This window comes from Acanthopagrus latus, chromosome 18 (genome assembly GCF_904848185.1).
Source record: "Acanthopagrus latus isolate v.2019 chromosome 18, fAcaLat1.1, whole genome shotgun sequence".
Classification (NCBI taxonomy): domain Eukaryota; kingdom Metazoa; phylum Chordata; class Actinopteri; order Spariformes; family Sparidae; genus Acanthopagrus; species Acanthopagrus latus.
The window spans coordinates 28,184,981-28,209,478 of record NC_051056.1 but is presented as its reverse complement, the minus strand read 5'-3'; the positions used below and the strand labels follow the sequence as shown (position 1 = coordinate 28,209,478).

General features: G+C 44.6%; 1 protein-coding gene and 1 long non-coding RNA gene across 5 annotated transcripts in view; one reads left to right on the top strand and one right to left on the bottom strand.

The window, feature by feature from the left end:
- slit3 (slit homolog 3 (Drosophila)) overlaps positions 1 to 24,498 on the top strand; it is a 253,595-nt gene that overhangs the window by 149,444 nt on the left and 79,653 nt on the right. For all 3 annotated transcript variants that reach the window (XM_037076548.1, XM_037076547.1, XM_037076546.1), the window contains one exon: positions 4,215 to 4,286. In XM_037076548.1, coding sequence (XP_036932443.1) covers positions 4,215 to 4,286 — 72 coding nt within the window. The remainder of the gene's footprint in view (positions 1 to 4,214; positions 4,287 to 24,498) is intronic.
- On the bottom strand, positions 18,340 to 23,444 carry LOC119007141. Of its 2 annotated transcripts, XR_005071033.1 has the most exons (3): positions 23,318 to 23,444; positions 18,542 to 18,663; positions 18,358 to 18,444 (listed from the first exon to the last, which is right to left on the bottom strand). It is a non-coding gene; the product is annotated as an uncharacterized LOC119007141 (long non-coding RNA). The 2 variants fall into 2 exon arrangements; XR_005071032.1 differs by having other exon boundaries at positions 18,340 to 18,663.

Below are 24,498 nucleotides of genomic sequence, written 5' to 3'. Positions count from 1 at the left end.
ACTGACTTGAATGACTCAGTCTCTCCTGTCAAAGTCAGACTCCCAACTGGACTTCCGGACCTCTTTCTCTAAGAGGTTTTAGGAAACAGTAACGATGACGCTGGCTGCACCTCCTCTGATACTTGGAGATGGCAGCTATTACTTTTTTTGGCCATTTCTGTGTGCGTCAGACAAGATCATTAGTACCTTCTGCTGAACCCTGGATCATGTTCGCCGGCAAGTCTTTTACATTCTCTTCGAAGATTTTGAAATTTCCTACTTTCCACAGTGAGTCGTCATGGCAACTCGTCCACCACCACCCCGACCTCTACACCCTAAACAATCGCCTCGCGACATACACTGCTCACAACTTCCCACGTTGGCACTGAACGTCGGCGTCGAACATTGTGAGGAGGGGGAACGTCCAGTACAGACCCAAACAGTAGAGTTTGGACTGTAATACTCTGAAGATAAAGATAATACAGATTAATCGCATTAGAGATGACTGATTAGAGCTCTGTTCTCTAGAACTGATCAACTTTAACTCCTAAAAGTCGGGAAGACAAGAGGAAGACAGTTGATTGTTAAGTCTCATTCTCAGGCCGTCAGATTCCTCTTTGGGTCCAGAAGCATCAGTATTTGACCACCAGGGAACGAGACTCAACCATCATCTGTCTTCCTCTCCTACCTTTAACTAATGGAAATATAATCGCTTTAATAACGACAGTCAACTTTGGCAGTGCCATGTGTCTCCATATGGCTGCTCAGGCTGCGTGCCAGATCGCCTTCCTAAGAAACAACATGCCTTTTAATTACATAAGACACAGACATGGCACAGCCATATGTTGATATGATCCCCAGCACTCACTGTATCTTAGAGTTCAGTCATCTAACAGATGCTCACGATCGCAGCGTCTCTTCATCCAACAGATAAAGAAACCAGAATCTAAGAGCCCACAGTCCCGTCGGACTGAGACTTAAAACTAAACACTTGTTCAGTTGTAATGACTCATAACAATCTTTTATCAATCGTGCTCAATTAATCAAGTGCGGCTTACCGAGCTTGTTAAAATCGTATCTCTGAACCACCTCTAAAATAAAACTGCATTGCATCAGATCAGATCAAAACATCTCATCAGTCCCTGGAAGCCTTTGCAGGGCCCCGAAAAAAATAATTATGTTGGGAGCCAAACGTGGCCTGCAGGCACGGAGTTGTTTCATATTTACTGTCTTGAGTCCAAAATAAACTCCTGCCAAATGTTGTTCACCAGCCGTTGGTCAATATCAGAAAGAAAGTACACGAAAAATGTGCTCGCTATACTACGACCATATTGCACACATAGGAGGTGCCTCGAGGGATTCTGGAGCACAGTGATCAAACGGAGATTACAGTATATCGGCTTGTAGAGCAGCTTTTCAAAGTTTTGTCTGTGTGTAGATCTTATTTCTGGAGGAGACAAAGAGAGGAGGAGGAGATTTTTATACTGGGCAACAAGCCACCAATTTGGTTGTCCTTTTTGTGGCTAGGTCCGTGGATTTAGACAGAAGACGGTATATTGGGGGTCTGTTTTGGTCCGCCAATATGACACCTCAGAGGGTACACTTTTTTCCAGCTCCACTGCTATGTAAATCCGAGCCGTCAATGTGCCGGCAATTGCTTGAGATGGGCGGAGGTGTGGATGACGTGCACAGCCGGGGAGTTTTAAAACCAGGAAACAGCTGATCACAGCAGTCAGTCCATCACTTCATCTGCGGACGCCAAGATGAGCAACTGGAGAGCTGCTGAGATCCAGGAGCTGCAGCGTCTCCTCGGTCTCTGTAGCTGTCTTCACTGTCCGCTTGTTGCTGTAGCAGCAAGATACTAACAGTCGCTGCTTTCAAATTAAAAGCCCCTCGCTAAGAACCCAGCTCTAATCTCCAATGTGTTGCAATGTAAAGCTCTTATTTTGAAGACGAATTCGACCTGCTTCACAGTTCATGCCCAACTTTGTGCTTCACGTCACGTCACATCCCCCAGTTGCGGCTTTTTGGAAAAGAAGTAATATTACACCTCCGATTTAGAAAGACAAGGCGGCACATTGCAGCCTTTAGCTTGCTGCAGATGTCCCACCTTTTCTATCTAAAAGGGGCTACTGACACTTTTTCACACCCTTTTTTTCACAATCATCCAAACTCATTGGAGTAGAGCCTTTCTGAACCTGTGGTGTGCTGTAGTAAGAACATTTTCCAGTTGCTCTGAGGACTTGCACATCCCTCAGATTCCCCTCACACACTGACAAAAACACGCACATATAAAAGCAAACCAAAGAATATATTGCTCCTGAAGCCCTGATGTAATTTCTGTCGCCCTGCAGAGACGACCCCGCTCTGTTTTTTTGGGGGAATCACCTTCCTCGGGGTTAAAAGCCGACATGACTGATAGAACAGGTGGCGCGGTGTGCCGAGCAGACGCCGGGGCTGTGTCGAGAAGAAGGAAAGGAGATTTAAAAGCCTGATAAAAGAATACAGGGAGAAGAAATGGATTAGGAATGGATAGATGGTGTGCGAGAAGAGAAAAGGTGAAGGGGAATCAGAGATGAGACGAGACGAGGGGGCACTAGAGGGAGAGGAGGCAAAAAAAAAAAAAAAAAACGGATTATGAATGGAGGAGAGGGGGGAGAGAACACGAGAAAATGGAGAAGATGGATGATCGGAAATGAGAGGAGAGGAAAAGAAAGGAGAAGTCAAAGAGAGAAAAAAAAGGATTAGGGATGGAGGGATGCAGAGGAAGAGAGATGAGATGGGGAAGGGGGACAAGGAGAAGAAGATTAAGGTGGAGTGATATGCTTTTATCTCCTAGTGTCTGGAGAGCAGACAGTCACTAGTGTGTGTGTGTGTGTGTTTCTCTGCTGCTTGGTTGCGTCGTTTCCTCCATGTATCTGCGTCCACCTGTTCAAGTGTGTGTGTGTGTGTGTGTGTGTGTGTGTGTGTGTGCGGACCGGTCCAAATGCCGCTCATCCTTCCTGGTTAAGTTTTAAAAGAAGACACTCCTGACTGTCTGCCCTTTGTGTCTTTCCACCTGCAATCCATCCATCTGCTCCTCCGCAGAAGTAGGAGAAGAAGTAGTGAGGGGGAGGAGAGACAGAATGGATGGATGAATGGGAGGGATGGAGCGAGCGGGTGGAGGTTCCGGGGTTGTTGGGTTCATGGGATGGAGGGATGGGAGGAGGAGGGGGATTGGTTGAATACCTAGAGCCGAGCAAATTAAAGTAAAAGCAAAGGATAGATGACGATGGGGCAGAGGGTGCATCTGGGAGTCCGGTGAATGAGTCGTCGAGCGAGGTAGGGAGGAGGAGGAGGAGGAGGAGGAGGAAGGGGAGAGAGGAAGAGTAGGGGGAGAGAGAGAGAGAGAGAGGGGAAGGAAGGGGGACGGGAAAGAGAGGCAGAGTCGTGACTGTAGGTTGATTTACGGAGGCTTTCCTTTTAATGAAATTGTTTCAGTGACAGAGCCGGTAAAAGGCCCTTAATGGATTGGCTGGCCTAATGTAATGAAATTACTCCCTCTTTCACTACAGGGAGGAAAAAAAAAGAATAAAAGAGGACATGGGGAGGAGGGGAAAGGGGGAGGAGGAGGAGGATGGGAGAGGAGGGGTGGAAGAGGAGAAAATGCAATTAATATTTACAGAACAGACAAGCAGGGTGGGCTTTAGTAGCTACGGCTCCCTCGCTCTCTTCTTCACTGTGTCTACCTCTCTCGTCCCTCTCTCTCCTGGTGGCCAGTGTGCGCTGGGCTTGCAGCAGGGGAGGGAGGTGATAGGCTGACGCCAGGCAGGCCACTTTAGCGTACTGGTCTCCTCTCTCGCACTCTCCTCTTCCTCTCCTCCTTTCCTCAGGGCTGGCCATATCAGCGCCGAGGTGAGAGACTTAACCTTAGCTTGTGTGCTACCGTCTGGACTGGGTATCCCCTGTGTGTGTGTGTGTGTGTGTGTGTGTGTCTGGGAGTTAACACCGGTGTCTCCTATCTGCTGCCTTAAGCCTTCTTGCTGGGGTATCACCTCACACACACACCCCCACATGCACACACTCATTCACGGAACCTGTCTTTTGTTAGTCCCTCCCACAGCTGAGCGGACCTTCAGTTACTTGCGCCTGACTCTCTCCCATCTCTCTCTCATCTGTGTGTGTCTGTGTGTGTGTTTGTCTGTCTGTCTGTGTGTGTGTGTGTGTGTGTGTGTGTGTGTGTGTGCTCGGTGCAGGCAACTGGACAGCAACCACATCAGCTGCATCGAAGATGGAGCTTTCCGAGCGCTGCGCGATCTGGAGATTCTGTAAGTAGAGAAAAAAAAAGACCCCGGTTCTCTCTCTCCTCCTCCTCCTCCTTCTCCTCCTCCTCCTCCTTCTCCTCCTCCTCCTCCTTCTCCTCTTCCTGCTCTCATCCTCTGTTCTCCCCGTCTCAGCTTGTTCATGTGCTGTCTGTGCAGCAGGGACCTGTCCTGCGCTCTCCTCCGCTCGGTACCAGCTTTGTTTTTCTGTCTTAGTTTCTTCCTCCTTTCATGTAAGAATCCACGTCTCCCTCTCTCCTCTCTCCTTCTTCCTCGTTCTCCCTCCTCTTCATCTACTTTTTTTCTTTCTCATCTTTTATTCAATGTCTTTATGCACATCTGCTGTGTGTTCTCAGTGTAAGCAAAGCTTTAACTTACAGCCGCTGCTGTTGTTATTGTTGAAAATGTTGTCCTTGTACGTGTTTCTGTGCGTGGAAGGCTGTGAGTGCTTTGCGTGCGTTGCTCGGGAAGGATGAAGCGTTCCTGCTCGCTCACCGGCAAATTTGTTGTCCTTGACTTACAACACACACAAACACACACACACACGAACAGAGAGAGTGAGAAAAAAAAACAGTGTTGCAGCCACCTGTGCTTTTTCTCTGCACCGTGTGTGTGTTAGAGCATGTGGGTGATTCCCTCAGCGTGCGGGAATATGTTGATGCTCCTGCGTGTTTGCCTCCAGCTGTGTGTGCGATTGAGTGTGTGTGTGTCTGGTGTGTGAGAGAGTGTGTGTGTGTGTGTGAGTGTGTGAGAGAGTGTGTGTGCGTCTGATCTGTCCACATCTTTAGAGCAGCTCATTTGTCACTATGCTCAGAGGTGTGACTGGCGACTGTGCAATTCCAGGTAGTGTTGGGAGAGGTGTCTACTTTCTCCACAGTTGTATGCCTGCGTGTGTGTGTGTGGGGGTGGGCGTGCATCATTGTACACAAGTGTGTGTGTGTGTGTGTGTGTGTGTGTGGTGTGCACATGCTCTCGTGCAGATGCTGATTTTTGCACCAATTTTTGCTCTGAAACATGTAAAGGTTAGACTGTCTTGTCTTCATTTTTTATGTAAGACCAAGCTGGAGGAAGTTAACATCCTGTCTTTGGTTTTTGCTTTTGTTGCCAATGTCTTGATATTCTGCTGTGTGATGCCGAGAGGTGAAGAGGTTGGTGATGGTGTTGCTGAATGTGTTTATTGGAGGGTAAAACCGTAAAGCAAATAAGGCAGGAGAAAGAGGAAGAGCGAGAGAAGCTAGGAGACAAAGATGTTGAAACAAGACGTCGAGATGGCAGATGGGAGGACGAGATGATTGGAAAGGCTGACAGCACCGTCCCGACTCTCTGGAGATAAATGCTTGTCGATCATTAAGTGAGAGCTGTTGAGGACAATAGGGAGACGAGAAGAGACTCGTAGTGATGAAGGTGACGTTCGAGGAGGGAACAGGAAGTTGTTGATTCTCCTGGTTTCATTAGTCAAGCTTTGTTTCCCTCAGTGAGGAAACCCAAAATGAAGACAAGAGCTGTAATTGGTCGCTTCAGGAGGAAATCTGTCTCATTATCATATAAAGATGCACCAGGTAACACTGTGGGTCACCTGAGACATCAGAACATCTTTGGAAACATGTTGTCTTTTGCCATATTTGTGCAAGAACAGCACAAGAAAAAAATGTTTTCTCATTAATTTGTATTTGAAATCATTGATTTTCCTCCCAGAAATAATCTATATTTAAGAAATTAAACTGGATCCAGGGTGAGATGGAAAGAATTTTGCCACAATATTTGCAATGTGAAGGCTTCAGCGGTGATTCCCAACAGGCGCATGTTGATGAGCGTCCTGCTGTTTGTAGGTGTGATGGTTCTTGGTGCAGTCCGGCGCTGCCCGATGTGTTCACATGAATGATTAAAGAGAGCGGAGGATACAGTGAACGTGGCTCAATACACTGTGAGCCACCCTCGGCTCTCACAGCTAATGGAATAAATGTTTGTATTTTTAGCTGCTGTGAAGAGAAAGAAAAGATGTTTTTTAGCTCGGATTTAATTCGAAATGCTGCACAAATCTTTTATTTTGCCATCTGTGCTTCTACCTGTCATGATTCCCCCTTTCAAGGTTTTATTCCCTTTCAGCAGTTTGCCTTTTTTTTTTATTCCCCTGCCGCACTTTTTTTTTTGCTCAGCGCACAATGGAAGTGATAGGGGGCAGATAGAGGGGGATCAGCGGCGCGAGATACAACATATTAGCAATTCATAAGATCCTGACAGCTGAGTACTCGGCAGGATTTACAATTCACTGTAAATACGCAGCCGTTCCCATTCACAGCAGACAGCATGACAGCACACAGTATATTCAGCGAATGTGACGTTTTAATAAAGGCGTGTGTGTGTGTGTGTGTGTGTGTGTGTGTGTGTGTGTGTGTGTGTGTGTGTGTGTGTGTGTGTGTGTGTGTGTGTGTGTGTGTGTGTGTGCACGTGAGCAAAAGGGCATGAATGACAGTGAACAATTCTGCCGCTGGACTGATCTTCATTTCAAGCATCTTAACACACACGCAGAGATGTATGTGTATTCTCGCAAATGCACACACACACACACACGTGCGCACACATACACGTACACACACTCAAAAACACAGGCGCAGCTCCATCTGTTCAGTTCCTGGGGTTGATTTCGTGACCGCAGTACAAAATGGGGTGATAGAGATAACAGTGATTGGAGGTCGTGTGACTGCACCATCAGGTAGGTGTGTATTTCTGTGTGTGTGTGTGTGTGTGTGTGTGTGTGGACGTTAGGGCCACATAGAAACCAAACAATTTAGAAAAAAGTGCCGTTTGCTTGTTTTAGATTTAGTTTAAGGGGTTTTTGGAGTTATTATCGTTGGTGTTGATCAGGTGAGTAACTCGTGGATCCATCGCTGGGTGATGCTGAATATTTGCTGGTTCCATCCTGAAGATTAGCTGCTTTTCTCTGTCACATTTCATTGTAAAATTTCAGATTTTGGAAGGTTTTTGAGCGTTAAGCAATTTAAAGATGTCACCTTGTTCTCTGGGAGGAAGTTAATTGGAAGTTCGACGGGTTTTCAGACTTCTTGTTGGAATTCGGTGAATTGAAAGAACAACAAATTAATTTCAACCAGAAATCATTGTGAGTTGAAGCCCGAGGGTGGAGTGACATTTAGGATAAAGTCTGCAGTTGTGGAGTGAGTGAGGCGATAGTGTGTTTGTGTGTGTTGGCCGAAATCCTCGCATGTTTTCCTACATCTACATACATCAATATACTGAGTGTGTGTTCGTGATGAAGCTTTCCGATGATGATCACTCCAAAAAATGTCCGTCTGCATGTGCAAATGTACTTTTTCTATATTTCAGTGTGAAGATTCGAATCTGCACGTTTTCTCTGTTGGCGGTCTGGAAACATTGTGTGTCTGTGTGTGTATATTGCAGCAGTGTGTGTGTGTGTGTGTGTGAATGCATCGTCCCAATTGAAAGAGGCGCTGCGCTGCTTGCCACTAACGAATCTCCACATTAATTAATCTAGTCGTTTTTAATTAGCCGCTGTTTCTTGGTAGACTAGGCTCTATCTGAGCTGCTTAATGTGTTTCGCAGGAGCGACGTCGACGAGTCAGAAGTCGAACACTCGGGCGTCAGGCTCATTTTGAAAATGCTAAATGGATTTTAGTTTGTTGGTTTCATTAATCTCGTTATAATTGTTGTCTGGAAATAAAGCGGAGCGATGGGACGCCTCTTCATTAAATTAGACAACATGTTTAAAATGATGTGACATTTGAAAGAATTGGACTCACATAGTATTTGTCACATCGCAAAAGTGCAGAAGTTCGTACAAATACCGACAAACTGAGAGCCGTTCATCACGAGGTGATAATCTAATTTTAAAGAATGGGAATGCTTTGTTACATTTTTTTTATTTTTGCATTTCCATAATTTAGTTTCCGTCATTTTTCATTAACAGGGTGAAAATGCAGCTAGTTGTTCTTCATGTTGAGGCTGATACATGGATCATTTTCTTCCTGAAGCGTCACTGAGCGACATAAAACATGAAATATAAACTCGTCACACTGAAGTAAACCAGCAGTGACTTATGGTCGCTGGTTCAAAGAACTAATTTCTAATATCTTAGAGATTAACAGCCTCCGTGGAGTTCGGCGTGGAGCTGTCTGAATTGCGGTTTCTTCATATTTCCGTGTGACAGAAGAGTTTTGCTTCCTGGAGAGGTTCAGGAAGAAGGACGGATATGACTAAAGACACTTTTACATTCACCATTTCCTTTGATATGTGCTCCCTCTACTCATACGTCCTCAGATAGTCTCTCTCGCTTCCTCCTCCTCTCTCCGCTCCCTCTTTCATGGCTGCCAGGATGAAAGTGGAGGATCGGTGTTGTAAAAAAGCAAAGGCAGCGCTGGGCTATGATTTATTTAGACCCGAAAGGACTGCGGTTACTATCCTTTCCTCTCCTTTTTTGCCAGGAGAGGCAAGAGACAAGAGAGATTTTTTTTTTGGGGGGGGGAAGAGGGGTGGAGGATGTTCACAAAATGGGAAATGGGAAAGAAAGAAGGAGGGATGTGAAGCGAGGGGAAGAAAGGAGTGTGGTATCGGTGTTGTAAAAGCTGCCGGTTTCCTGGACATCATTTATTAATCTGCTGTTGGACCTGAGGAGAAGGAGGAGGAGAGGTGGGAGGGAGGGAAGGAGGGAGGGAGGAGAAAAAAAAAAACTAGGCGGTACAGAGAGGAAGAGAGAAAGGGAAGGAGGGGAAATCCAAGGATGAGGAAGGAAAGAGGAGAGAAACATCTGACGTGAAACAGAGATCCAATCTGAAAAGACGAGGCCAGATTAAACAGATGGGAGACAAGAGGGAGAGATACAGGACACAGAGGTGCAGGAGACATCACACACATGAAATCAGAGACAGAAAACGAGGAAGCAGCACTGATGTGACGTTAGCAGGGGGAGAAAAAAAAGAAAATCAACAAAGACCAGTGATAGAAAATAGATTGAAAGGATCAGAGGGAGGAGAGCAGGGAGGCATTAATTATTGATGGAACAAATGTCTGACTGACTGACTCAATTTGGCCCTTTGTTGTTTCCAGACCACCGAGGCTGTCAGATAGACTCGGAGCCGCCGCCGCCGCCGCCGCCGCCGCCGCCGCCGCCGCTGCTCTGTTTATTCTCCACATCTATACGATTCAGAAGCTAAAAATGCAAATATGAGTTTTGATTTTATTAGTTTTAGCTGAAAGTTCGATTGATTTTCTGTGGTCGCACATAATTCTAGGTTTGAGAGACCTTTGAAAGCTTTTTTTTTTATATTTTATAAACGCTGTAATGAGAGGGAGCTGTTTTTCAAGCATGTGTAATCAGTGGATTCTGACAGCTCAGATATATATTAATTATTTTTCATAACAACATTTTTTTTAATCCCAGTGGGTGGACACACACACACACGCAGAATCTGTAATATCCTGAATAAACCTTGAATAGTTGAGTTTGCAGTAACCTCGACGTGTTTTTTAACAGTCACAGAATCACGATTCAACCTGTTATTAATTGTTGTCATGGTCTGGCTTTGAGTCCAACTTGACCTCCGCTGCAGGTCATCTCTCTCTCCCGCCTTAATATCCGTCCACCGGCCCGTAATGAAGATAAACTCCGCTGCTGCCATGTTGAAAAATTAAAGGAGGAAATTAGCATGCTCTGGTGATTTTAGGTAAGCTTTCATGGCCTGGAGATTAGAGGAGCGGCTCTGAGGCTGGGAAGTTGCCAGTCAATTTTGTGGAAGTAACTTTTTGGCTCGTCCGCAGGGGGCTGACGAGAAATCACCTGCCAGGAGTCACCTTATGTGACTGAAATAATGCAGAGACGGTTTTTCAATAAATGGCTTCATCCTGCCTGTTGAGAGTCACAGGAAGCAGAGAGGTATGTTGTCGGGGGGGTTTGATACAGAAACATCGTGCTCACATTACACATTATATCACCTGCACAGTTCAGATGTCACCGTATTGATTCATTGACAGATACTGTTGTGGGTGTCAGCTCCAAACCGGGTTGTGTGATTCAGACCGTCACACTGGGAGGCGAGATGAAGAACCGCTGCAGAACCTCTTAAAACATCTGGGTCTGTGTTCCGCTGGCTCCAGCTGTGAGCTGTGAGTTATCAGCGCAGCGGTTCCTTAGAATTACATTCATGTTATATGAACTGCAGCACATGTTCGCAGTAACATTAGTGCCAACGAAGGATTAGTGTGTCCTGTATGTAGAGAGGCGAGGGTGCAGGGAGGGAGACAGCTGATGGACATGTAGGAACGACTTTGTGTCTGAAATTAAGAAAACAGAAGTGAGTGTGTTTAATTTTTAGCTTCCTCACTGCTAACAGTTATCATTCAGTTCTTATCGCCTGACAAGAAACATCCATGTTGGACAACTCTGCAGATAATGAATGTTTGATTCATCACTCCATAGACACGTTTTCGCTTTAACTTGTTTAGATAAATTAGTTATAAACCTCGCTGGCTGGCGGCCGGGCACCATCTCTATCTGCGTTCACGTCTCCAACATTTGTCCAGTTTGCCCCACAGTCCTGCTCAGAAGCTCTGAGGGGGTGAAAGTTTCATAGTTTCACTCATATTCAGGCAACTAAGACATGTGGTTAATCTGAAGGACGCGTCATCTAACATGAAACAACAAACGTGTCAAACACAAATGAAAGAGTGTGAAAGCTGAAAGCAAACAGTTTTTAAAAATATGTCAACAAATCAGGCAGCTGAACTCGGTGTTACTCTTTGTTTTACCAGACGAGTCGATCTATTGACATTCCTCCGCCTGTGTCCTGTGATGCTCTGCCAGGAATTAGTGGCGCTGATTATGTTATAAAGAAAACAGCTGTCGTTTCAGAGGTGTCTGCAGCGGTTTGATGAGGGGACACCGAAGTGCCAAAAAACCCCCAGTGTCCTTTAAAAGATCAAAACCCCTGAAGTCTTCTGTGTGTCGGCCACAAACTCAGAGACACTGAGACACTCGCTCGTGTTTCACTTAAAGAAACGTGCGGTGTCTGTATCATATTTGTCATTAAACACCTATCAGCATCAATTAGAGCCGCGTGAAAACTCTAAACAAGTGATTTTCCTGATGGCGGATGTTATTGATGCATGACAGCGAGACTCTGAGTGTGTCTTTGTTAACATCAGACAAAAAGATTCATCTTGATGACTCGACGGCTCCTTTTCATCTCAGTTCAGGCTTCTGAAGGCTTCACGTCGGTGCGGCTCCAGACTATAAACACATTTTTTTGTGATTTGGAACTCCATCTGATTAATTGCTGATTATTGAAAACAACAGATCCAGAAACTCTTTGCTCTCCGAGTCCGTTACGAAGCTCGGACCCCACCTGAAGCCGCCGTCCTGAACAGTTTATGTCTAAAAGGGGATTTATTAGTAGACTTTATATTGATGACTGAGAAAAACAAACATTTATAAAGACAACAACAACAAGAAGATTGTCTCACTAATGTTTCCATCCATTCACCACAAACCCGTCCAGGAATCCTGACAGAAGACTTTCCTCCGATGTTTTGATTGAGAAAAAGAACGAGGACGGTGAAACTCGACAGCCGCCTCGCAGTCGGCTCTCCTCTGAATACTTTGATTCCACCTTTTCTTTTTTTTTTGAAAGCCTTTGACGGTCAAAGCTGTATGTGCTCAAACTTGTAAGGCCAATAAACACAGCAGAAGTGGAAATGTAATTATGTGATAAACACAGTCTTTATATTTGGCAGAGGAGAGACGCTCGCTCGATCCACTCTGTCGGCTTGATTCCCGAGAATTCCTCGTCTTTGCAATCACGTCAGCGCAGATGGTAGGCATTCCTCCTGTAGCGACTAATGACTCCGTGTGCCAGCGTGTGTTTTTACTCAGCGAGAGCTAATTTAATGCCGAGAGCCGGCGCTGACTGCAGGCCAGGCCTCGTCTGCTGCACCCTGAAGTCTTTCCATATATTATTCTTGTTCATTTGTGTCAACGAGGAACAAAAAAAACTTCCCTTTTGTCCTCAAAACATGAAGGAAAGATTTAGTTCCCTGCACTTTGTTCATGTAGCATTTAATGCTGCTTTGTTTGATTAAGACTTCTGCAGCTTAATTAAGTAGAGTAGCATATTTAGTGTTCGTTTGTGCTTTGGGAATCTGAGCCACCGGCTCCTGAGCCAATTTCTTTAACCTCTCTATTGAGCACCAGCACGAAAATCGTACTTCCGAGCTTCTCCGTTTGTTATCTCTGTTCGGTTCCGCTCGTTCGGAGCTGGTTTGCATTCACAAGGGCAAACCAATCACTGCTAATGCCCCGCAATGTCTCAATCAATAACATATAATCTATTTTAAAACACTTACCACATAGCTAACGCCTGATTTGGAATTCCACTGTGTTTTAGCGAGTGTGTCCGCGTGTCTCTGAATGAGTTAATCCAGTTAGCGCGCGTGTCTGCCAGGCCACATCAGAATAAATGATGGGTCCCTGTGTGATGATGAATGGTAATTTAGATTTAACATAACTGGACTAACGAGCGCGCTAATGACTCCAAAGCTAGCCTGGACAGCTCTCACTCGACGGGCCCTCGCCTTGCATCCCAATGAGCTGAGGAAAGGGCACCCATTTACACACACACACAGGGACACACACACACAGGGACACACACACACACACACACACACACACACACAGAGGAAAAAACATGCAGAAGTGTTTTAATAAATGCACGCGTATGCAATCATAAATTCACAAATGGCTCTGGCAGGGAAACACACACGCACAAAACCTCACCCTCAACACACAGGCTGGGGTTGTGTGTGTGTGTGTGTGTGTGTGTGTGTCTAAGGACTCCATGAGTGGTGGAGAGCAGCGATGTCAGGCTAATATGAAGATGATTAATTGATAATTATGCACAGGCCAGTTTTCAACCAGTTGAATTAGATGCGGTTTTCGTTCGCTGATCTTTCGACTCGAGTTTTTTTTCTTTTCTGTGCCGCCAACGAAGATTAATGAAAATAGATGATAAGTACTTGATCATTCTCGGATATAAATAGAATTAATCAGTTTAATTTTTCAAAACGGGTCTCTATCTCAGTCCGATAGTGCGAGTTTTCAGTGAATCGTTTATCTTCAGATCTGAGAGCCGTTTGTTTCCTCTTCATCCTCATTAACTCCTGCGGCTGTAACGCGTACGACGACTTCACTGTATCCACGTCATCAGATCAGAGCTCCAGCATCCTGTACACAACTGTTGAAGGACACGTTCAAATAATGGGATGTGACCCTACAAAAATGTTTGCACATTAGCAGAATAGATCTCTGAAGCCACTTGTTGTCTCCATGTATGTGCGGACGTCGATACCATCCATACCATCGATACCATCAGAAGCCAGATAATCTCTTCCCGTCCAGCACCCTGAAAAATCCAATACATGTCCATCAGCATGTAGCTCCTGCAGGAGTGTCCTTGAGCCAAATGCTCAATTCTTATCTGGACACTTATTGGAAGAGTTTTAGCTGAATACCAAAACATGTATTTCCACAAAGTACCTCATTATCATCTCCAGTCGTCTCTGCAGAGTCCGACTGTGTTCTGAGTTGTGAACAGCATCTCCTACAAGAACATGTCTGAACGTCGTGTTTGATGATATGAAGACTGTTTGAAGTGCAGCAGTTTGTGAATTTAGATGGATTAAAAATGTTTTTGCAAACTCAGATTTAGCAGATTTATAATTGGACTTCTCACAAGCACAGGAAAAAAAAAGCAGATGAAAGACTGAGATAAAAGCAAACGGCTTCGCTAACAGCATCTTCTGCATGTGCACATCGAGTTCTACAGAAAGATGGAGCCCCGCGTGAGTCTGCAACCTCGTGGAAATCCCTCGAGCACGACATGCTTACCTTTCTGCTGATGCCGCAGAAAAAGTGACACGAGGGGACACAGAAGGAGTTGAGCGTGAAAGATAGCGAGCGTGAACGAGAAGCGGGTCAGATGTCGCTGAATTAAAGTCCAGCTGAACCAAAAATGAATAAAAATGTTTTCAGGACCAGGACAGAAACTCAGAGAGACAGATGGAGAAGAGAAGTAAAAGAGAGAAGAGAGAGAGGACTCACGCTGCCATTACATGACATGCCCACACACACACACACACACACACACACACACACACACACACACACACAGAGTCGAGAAGCACTCTGGAGCAGCTGCATATTTTATGATCGCTTTTCTCCACCAAGCACGGCTTTCTGGGTGAGGGTGTACCGCTGAGAGAGGAGGAGAGAGTGAGAAGAAAGATGGAGTAAGAGAGACAGAGTGAAGGGAGGTGTGTGTGTGTGTGTGTGTGTGTGTGTGTGTGTGTGTGTGTGTGTGTGTGTGTGTGTGTGTGTGTGTGTGTGTGTGTGTGTGTGTGTGTGTGTGTGTGTGGTGTCGGTGTAGCAGAGGGGTTTTTTTGGCCGGCCAGCGACTGTCATAATTCATAAGAGGAGACAGACAGAGCTGCTCGGTGCGCTGTAGCTCCACAAGGTGACTTTCACTCAGACTCTAACTCTTCCTCTCTCTCCTGCTCAGACACACACACACACACACACACACACACACACACTTTTCCTCAATCCTCTCTTCCTCATCCGACCTGTCTTCTTCCCTCCTCATGTTGTCCAGAATGTTTTTTTTGCTTCTTTCTTTTCAATCATTTCACACCTGCAAGTTTCTCTTCTCTTCCACCTCCACTCCATATTTCATCCTCCTCCTCTTCCTCCTCCTCCTCTTCCTCCTCTCCTCTTGTTCTCAGATGTTTTGCCTCTTTTCGCTTCATCATTTCCAACCTCGCTGAGGTTTGATATCTGATATCTACTCTGAACTCTGAGGAGTTAGCCTGGACTCCACCGTGAGACGTAATGAGAGTATTTTAAATCAAAACGTCTGAAACACCAGTCGAACCAACTGCTAGAATAAATGTTAGAAACAGCAAGTACGTTTCTGTGAAACCACAGAAAAGTTCTGACTTCACTTTTCTTCATTTTTGACACTCTTTGGGTTCAAGTATTCAGTTTCTCTCTTATCACAACAGTTACCTGCTGGAGTCACGCTTACAAATGTTGGACTGCAGTTGTTCCTCATCAAAAATGTAAATGTTTCATCGTGACAAAGACACAAACTTCTGTCATTCGTCGCCCGTAACCTCTCTACATCGCACCTCACAAGAAGTTTAAAAAAAAAATAGAATTTGCATGTGTCGTAGAAGTATTGAATCTTAATTTAGGGGCACAGTCACCAAATACGATGAGCAGTGTTGAATCTACACGTGCAGTTTTTATGTCCTGGTTGATATCTGAGGGAGCAGAATGCTTTTGTTTCGCCCCCCAAAAATAACTGCGGGCGTCATCAAGATGGCGGCCCGGTGGCATGACTCGCCTTAAATGACCGTTTTCCGTGACATCTTCAAATCAAAGAAGTCCAGTGACTATTCAACCGAGCAGCGGGACCAGAATAACTTTCTTAAAAAAAACAAAAAAAACAAAGACAGCAAAAGAAAAAACAGAGTGACGTGTATCGAGCTTGTAAGCTGGAGGCATGAATCGTGTCTCCGCCCGCCGAGCTGTTGACTTCTCAGCCTCGCCTCCACCGGGTTTCCCTTCACTCCTCCAACTTTCTGTTTTTCTCCTGCCAGATGCCAGAAACCTTCAACAGCTCCCGAGTTTTAAAATACACGTACGAGAAGTGGATGTGTTGGGAAATCAGAGTGTTAGCATTACTCTTTAATGATGTTTCCAACGGCACTGTTATGAGGGAAATCATCACACACACACACACACACACACACACACAGACAGCCAAATGTACTGAGCTTCCAAATGAAATTACTCACACTCGGCCAGTTGTGCACGCGATGTGAGAACGAGGCCGCCTCTCAGAGCAGCGTCTCATTTTTTAATGCCAAATTTGAAACGAAGAATAAACTTTTTTATTTTTCTTTTGCACCAAATAAAGAATAAAAGCAAAAAATGGTTGTTAAATGAAAATGTCATTTTCTTATATATTATAAAAATCATTCATCGCTGTGTTTAAGCATTAAAATCTGATCTTTAGTCTTCCAGCGGTTCGCTTCAAAACAGAAATAGAAAAATGCTTCTAAAATGCAGTTTCATTGTGACTCATGGTAGATACTCACTTACATTACACATGTGGTGAATATTGGGCAAACATAAAAGGCTAAAATGATATGTAATACAAATTATAAAAGGCTGTTCCTTTAAATAATTGAATATATTCACCCGTGTTGATTTGTTTGAGTTGGTTTGTTTGAGGGAAGGTCTCTTAATGACTAAATACATTTACAATGCATATATATGATTTATTAAGTATTCAGAACACACACGTAGTTTGTACGTCTGCAGCTGTTTCTCAGGTGATTTTAAGCGCTGGTGAAACACGTCCAGTGTTGTACGTGTGCAGACGGAGCAGTTTGTTTGTGCAACTCCACCGATACAACAAGAGTCAGGGTGTGTGTGTGTGTGTGTGTGTGTGTGTGTGTGTGTGTGTGTGTGTGTGTGTGTGTGTGAGAGACCACATGTTGTCTTGTTCTCGTTACGTGCCTGAATCTACGGCTCTGTCTGAGGTCGGGAGAGAACAGAGGAGTGCAGCTTTCTGCTGTTCAGTGATTTTGGTTTGGCCGGCCTTTTGGCTTCTGTTGGAGTCAGCGGGCTCAGCAGAGTCATCACACCCTGGCAACAAGCAGCACCCTGGCAAAGACTGGAAGATCTGACCTGACACGGGGGAAAGAGCGAGAGAGAGGGCGTGTGGGGGGGGGATGAGGCATTGTGGGAAAGAGAAGGAAAATACAAGACAAGATGGAGGGAGAAATTGAGTAAACAAGAGAGGGGGAGACTATGAATTTAAAGTTTAAGAGTATCTGTGTGATGGGTGGTGGGAGAGAAGAGAAGAGAGGAAAAAAGCCAAAGACTGGCTGAGATAAGAGTATGAGGTAACTGCCGTCTTCAGAGTAATGACAGTGGTTTTACACATATTTGTTTTGGGATTTAGAGAAAGTAGTCTGGAGGTGAACGAGGTGGGAGGATAAGAGGAAGAGGAAAAGAGACGCAGGGCCTGAAGAAGAGAAACTGTGACAGCTGATTGTTTCCATTTGAATAATGATAGTGGATGTTTGAAGGGCTTAAAGAGTCGGCTGGTTTGGAGAGAGAGACAGGAAAGGGTCAGAGAGGCTGGAGCAGGAGGAAAGATGGAAATAAGAGGAAGAGGAGGTAAAGAGAAGAGAGGCAGTCGAGCAGAGAGAGGTGGGAGGAGGAGGAGGAGGAGGAGGAGAAATACAAAAACAACCACTGACACACTCACATCAGCAGGATGGAGGTCTATTGAGTCTTTCTTTAAATAAATCAATAAATTAGTGGCTGATTTTGCAGCACTGACACCAGAATATTGTGTACAGTTTGGTAACGTTCTCCTAATTTCTGTGAACCCCAATAAATCTACGCTGGAGTCCGAACTCGTGACCCTGCAGCCGACCAGCGACAAACAAACTGAACCTTGAGTGGAGCTTCAACCATCTACCCGACCTTCTTCCTGTCAGAATTTTTAGCTCGTTACGCTTTTCCTCCTCACGTTTTCCTCTGCAGCAGTAATAATTACCATCATCTTCTGATGAGGAGGGGCTGGTGATATTGAAAATGTATTTAAATCTAAGTAATTAATCATATACAGCGTACACAAAGAGACCAGACAGGCTCGTCTGGCTGAAATATCTTGATGTCATCTCTCGTTTCTTGACAACATCGCAGCGTCGACCCTGATGTCCTCACACTACCTGAGGAACGGAGGTAATAGATCCCTCATGATTGATTATTACAGATCCAACCATCTGCACCGTTCATCCACTCGTTTGTCTTGTGTTTGCTGTAATATATTTACTTGTTCTCGTATAAAACATGCAGCCGTACACATTTATATTCCGTCTTGATTTGAGCAGAAATGATTAATTGTGATGGTGTTTTTTGAGACGAATTACAATCAAAGACAAACGGCAAACGAAATAAATAGTAGAAGACGTCCTTCAACTTTATTCACCAGGTAGACACGCAGCACAGTGACCCGGTTCTGAGAATCATCAAGGAGTCTTGAATGAAACATTTCGTCTTCTGTAATAAAGAGCGTATAAACGAGGGCGTCGGTGTCGACAGGTGTTCACCAAACAGCCGTGCAGGTAACACGTTCAGTCTGCAGCAGATAACTCACACAGAGGAGGTGAAGGTGTGGAGGTGGCAACACGGAGCTTATGCAGAGGTGGGAAACAGCGTCAGATATTGGAAGAAGCTCCGTGCCAGCAGTCCGACCCACTCTCAATTAATCACATCCCACTGGGTGGCAGGACAGGAGAGAGGAGGGGAGATGGTGATGAGGAGGAGAAGGAGGAGGAGGGAGAAGCGATTTAAGGTGGAAAACAAGCCCAGCTAAAAGACAATTGAGAAAAGATGAGAGGAGAGCAAAAGAAAGAAGGAGGAGGAGAGTCAGGGAAGAGAGGCAATCTGCAGCGTAATTTGTTCCCGTTTAAGGTGTAATGGTCTCATCAGTGGATTTTTATGTACATCTCTCTTCCTGTCTGCAGCCTCACGCCCAGATTATTAGTCTGCTCTTCTTTCTTTCTTTCTTTCTTTCTTTCTTTCTTTCTTTCTTTCTTTCTTTCTTTCTTTCTTTCTTTCTTTCTTCCTTTCTTTCTTTCTTTCTTTCTTTCTTTCTTTCTTCTCCATCTCTTGCCTGCAGATTTTCATTTTCGGGAAGCCGTAAAGCTTTTGGATTCGATCTGATGCAGGGATGACATGTTGTGAAATATCAGACAGCAAAGGCCTAACATTTTGTTCCTACACACACACACACACACACACACATTAGTTTCTCTCACACACACAAACATCCCTCTGCCAAACCACATGGACTCGTCCAATGATAATGACTCTGTCGGTTTACTCAGCGTTAAGTTAATTTGATTAAGATCATCATCATCAGATTGCGGTTTTCACGGGCAGCTTTTCGTAATGTTGCTCCACATTCAGACTATCGTTTACACCCGACTTCAAACAGCCTTGATTTTTCACAATAAGATATCTCCCCTCGTGTTTCAGTCTGCTCTCGCTCTCGGCCAGGAGTTCGTCACGTTATTGGACAAAGTCTCTTCCTGAGGAGCTCGCAGCGCTCAGCAGCTACCGGCTCAGCGAGGAACAATGCAAACATCCATTATTCTGTTAATGAGAGCGCCGATACAGAAAAAACCTTTTCCCGCCTCCGTTTGTGCAAACATGTTTTCAGCACAAATAAAACAAACCAGACTTTGAAATGTCATCGTTTCACTTCATTTCCTCTAGAGGGGGAAAACGTTTCTCTGTTATTCACATCACCTGAAGAGGTCAGTCCTGCGCTCGCCCCGTCGTAAATATGATTTTAGACTTAAAATGCGGCACAGGCTCAGGATTCGGTCACTGCTAATTATCTCAACCCCCTTAGAGCTTTTTTTTTTCGGTTCGGGTTGTAAACAGTGGAGCTTTCCCATGGTGGTTTCCAACAGCAACACTCTGGAAATGTCAATTTTCTCAGAGATGAGACGAGTAAATTGAGCGACTTTGGTTGTTCAAACACTCAAGAGTTTATTAAACCAGCCTGCACACACACACACACACACACACACACACACACACACACACACACACACACACGTATGCAACAACACAAAAACCTCCAAAGAGCACAAGTACACACTCTCACACAAACACACACGTACTCGACACATACGCACAAGAGAAACACATTTAAGCATACACGATTTAACACCAGGCTGCCAGGGTAAAGAGGTAAAGCATTAAACCCCGTGGGAAAGTTCAAATATGAGACAATTGGACCACTAAAAGCCCTTAACTCTGGTACCAAAAGGCCCTCGAAGCCTGTTTGCGGACCTCATGGACCTTTAGAGTTCTGAGTTAAAGTCAACAGGGTCAAAAATCACTTCAGCTTACAAGCCGATCGACAGAGACGCGCACTGAATGAAGGACGAGAGCATTCATTCACATCTCCCATTCTTTCTCTGTTTCTGTGTGTCTCATAGCATCAGCAGCCACACACACACACACACACACACACACACACACACACACACACACTTACAAAGACACAGGCGTTCATTCACAGTTAGTTACAGTTACATCCTTGAAAACCATTTTGTTTGTCCTTGCCCATCGTATGTACTCGCTCGACACAAAGGTACACACAGGGATTCACTACGATGCATGTACACACACTCACCTACACACTCCAAGGACCACACACACACACACACACACACACGTATACAGAAGCAAAGCATCGGACTGCGCCATTGTGCGACTCTCAGATGACTGATTACTTCAAGGGTCGGTGAGTCTCAGTGTCTGAGTCAGCGAGACAGGGTACAGCTGTCCAGCCTGCAACTTACACACAAGCATGCATAAGCTGGCTGTCTCTCACACACACACACACACACACACATTTATCTTGAGATCGACCTATAGACAGATGACCCCCCTCCTCCCTCTGTCTCTCTCGAGGCGGAGTCAACAGAAGGAGTGAGGAGGTTAAACGAGCATGTGACCCGTCTGACTGACTCTCGCTCTTCACGCTGAAGGAGTGAACGTTTCGGGATGAAGGGGTTAAACAAATGAGTGATTGAAGGAGTGAAGTGTCCGTGCGTTTCCCTTTTCGCCTCCTCTCACGAAGCTGTAATGAGGCCTCGGGGAAAGACGCTGAGAGCCTCTTCACACAACTCAAAGAGTCTTTTTCAGGCCTTTTCGGCAGTTGGCCCTCTTTCAGCGCCGGTGTGGGAAAAAGCTCTCAGAGAAATAAATTCCTGTTAGAACTCATGTCGAAGCAGAAAAACACCTGCAGCAGAGCACGCTGCTCATTACTGCGGACGGAAAGTGGTTCTAATTTGATATTTTGGTGTTGGGATGAACGATAAAGTGTAAAGATAATAACCTGCTCAGTTGGATTAACACTGACAGATTAATTGACACAATAATTTGATATTTTATTTACACGTAGCATCGCGTCCACATGTTTATGTCCTGACTCTCATGTTGGGAGGTCGAGGGAAACGTGGTGGAGTGACGCCAGACGGCTGCCGAAAAATCAGAAAAGTCGGGACATCTCCAGTGACTTTTGTGCCTCAAATCTAACAAAACCATGAACAGCGTTGTTGAAAAAAAAAGAAACCTAAAAACAAAACCGCAGGAAATGTAAAGTATCATATAACCTGTGGTTAGAGACGTACATCGCCAGCGTTTGTCCTGGCAGTTGTGTTGCTTCAGAGGTTGAGCCAGGTAAATACGACCTTTGTTCAAGAAGTGATGCGTTTTATTGAAGTTTTGATGACAAACAGAGGAAACGCCTCATGTCTCAGTTCTTCTCTGCTCCATGTGATGTCTGTTCCAACTCACAGACTCTTCTGAAAGCTTTTTTTCAGTTTCACTCAGAAATGTGGCTCTTAAGTGAAACTAAACACGTCTTACTCATTGTACAGTGAATACAGAGCCACTGCCAGCAGCCTGTTAGCTTAGCTTAGCTTGCCCAGAGGTAAGAGGATCCCCTCTGCCGTCTCCATCCGGAGCCGCCTGGTTAACGTGTTGAATCTGGTTTGTTTAATCCGTAACAGAATCCGGAGTGTGTAAGTGACATGTTTAAGTTTTTACAGAGGGATTTTGTTCTGGCTGGTCGCCTGGCAACCTCGGTGTGATGACAAGACTTCAGACGGCGATCAGGATTACCACAGCTTTATAGAATATCACCTTTTATTTATTTAACTAGGAAGTCACACTAAGACCCTTAATCTCTTTTGCAAGTGAAGAATTTACATGAGAATAATCCTCAGATGCAAAAGAAAAGACCCAGATCCTCTTTGTTTTTTGTTAAGACTTCAGAAAATTGAGGATCTTAACTGTCACTGGATGGATTTAAACCCGTTCTCACCCAAACTCCTGCAAAATCAATGTTTACGCCGGCGTCACCGTTCATCTGCAAACACGCCTCGAATGACAATCGACGTTCCTCTCTGATACGATTCACGCCCGCTCTCACCTTGCTCACCCCGCTTGGTGTTTTCTGCCAAACAACATTTTGCATTTAATCTTTGTCCGATCAATATTTTTGCTCATTCACGGCAGCAGAATACCAATTTCGTTCCTGAAAAGATTCAATTTCGAGAACAGGAATGTTAGCTTGATTTAACGTGATAACATTAATTACAGCCAAACTTCTCCTTTCCTCTCCTTTTCTCGCTTTTTAAAATCTAGATGTTGACATTAAACATCACTCCACGATGTGTTACACATGATTTAGTGGATGCAGGAGGTCAGCACGAGATCTTGAACATTGATTATGACATTATGACACCCACACTGACATTTTTAACAGCTGGTACAAAGTACAAACCCTGCGCTGAATTCTCTTCTCCCTTTTTTCACCCTATCAGCACCAAATCAACCAGAGATGACCAGAGATGAACTTATCATGCTGCAGCTGCGATAACCTTGAGTTGATTTCACTGGAGTGTGAGGCGGAGAATGAGAAAGAGAGTTTTCAGATGCAAGTTTTACTCGTGTTACTTATTTAAAACACGAAACATGCTGTGCATACATCTTTGGAGGGAGAGTTTTGCATCTCTGCCTTCTCTGTGATCGAAGGAATGACGTCTTTGTGAACATGATTCTGAGAGACTGACTCTGTACTACTTCATTATCCAGGCTCCATTACAACTGTGCTGGAGTTACATGGAGGTAGAATATATATATTTTTCAAGGTGATTTTGCAAAAGGTATTGTCAAATTGTCTGCTGAAAATGTCCGAGACTCAACTGGATGCAGAAGAGTCACAGATATTCCTTGAACCCCCTTCAGGCAGATCTACATCAGTGGTCAGTCCAGTTAAATTAACAGATCTGTTCCTGTTTTGGTCGCCACAAACACAGCTGGAGCAGAAAAGCAGCCCTCTCACCTGTAGCTCCACCAGCTTGACGTCTGCAGCTGACAGGCAGATCATAGATACGTATTCTGAATGTGATTCGACGCGTCTTGAAGAAATGTTAACAAGGTACGTAGACCTGTGACACGCACGACGGTCGTCACTGGTTTTGCAGAAATAACTCTCTTTTGAATCCTGATGTGACGAGGCCTTGATCCTGATTCTCCATCCAGCTGACAGCTTTCTCACCAATTAGGTTGTTAATTGCGCTCACCTGGCGTTCCTGATGACGAGTCGCTGAAGAGCAGTGAAGACACCTGACAGATGTATCGTCCCGGCACAGAGACGTTAGAGGACCTGGTGCAGGAGGAACAGCTCTAAGCAAACAAAGACAAACTGCCCTCTTAACAGTGATGGTGTTCATCTAGTTAGACCCTGTTAAAAAAAACACAAAAAAAAAAACAATCTGTGTTTTCTAGAACCTTTGTTTTGTCCCAGCAATGATTTCTATATAATGTTTGCAATTATTAGAGGCAGTTTGAATCAATCGTGGCAACAATGCAGTTGTAAATAGGGTCTTAAAACGGCTTTGTTGTGCTTGCAGTTTGTGGTTTCATTCCCACAATGGAGTATTGATTTCCGAGTAGGTCCAAGTGCAACAGGAGGTTTTCACCCACGAGACATTAGGACTGGGGAAAAAAAAGTGAAGTCAAATATTCCAGAATGATTGCGGAAAATTGGAATAAATGATGTTGTTTTCTTACACTCGTAGGAACACTTCAGTCGGCCCCTTGTGTTGTAGAGAAGCTGGGAAATGATCTGCAGATTGAAGTCGTGTTTTTCAATAATTCATTTTGTAAAAATTGGTTTTCAGTATTTCGGTTATTTTTAAAATTCACACACAAGAAGGCAGACAGAGACGTTCATATTTATCCAGAAACAGATAATCAGCAACTGTGGAAGTCCTCATGACAAACTGTTGCACAATCAGACGTTTAATATACAATAAATAGGCAATAAAATGAGTTTTCAACAAAAGTACATAAAGGTTTTTTATGAGGCTGTTTGGTAATTCAGTCGTCAGAACTTGTTTTCACTCTGTTCCCTTTTCGCAGGCCGTAACTAATGTTAGTGATTATGAGGGAGAATAATCGTATTGAACGCAAAGTCAATATCGGTTGTAATCACGGTCATAAAGTTACATTGTTGTGTTG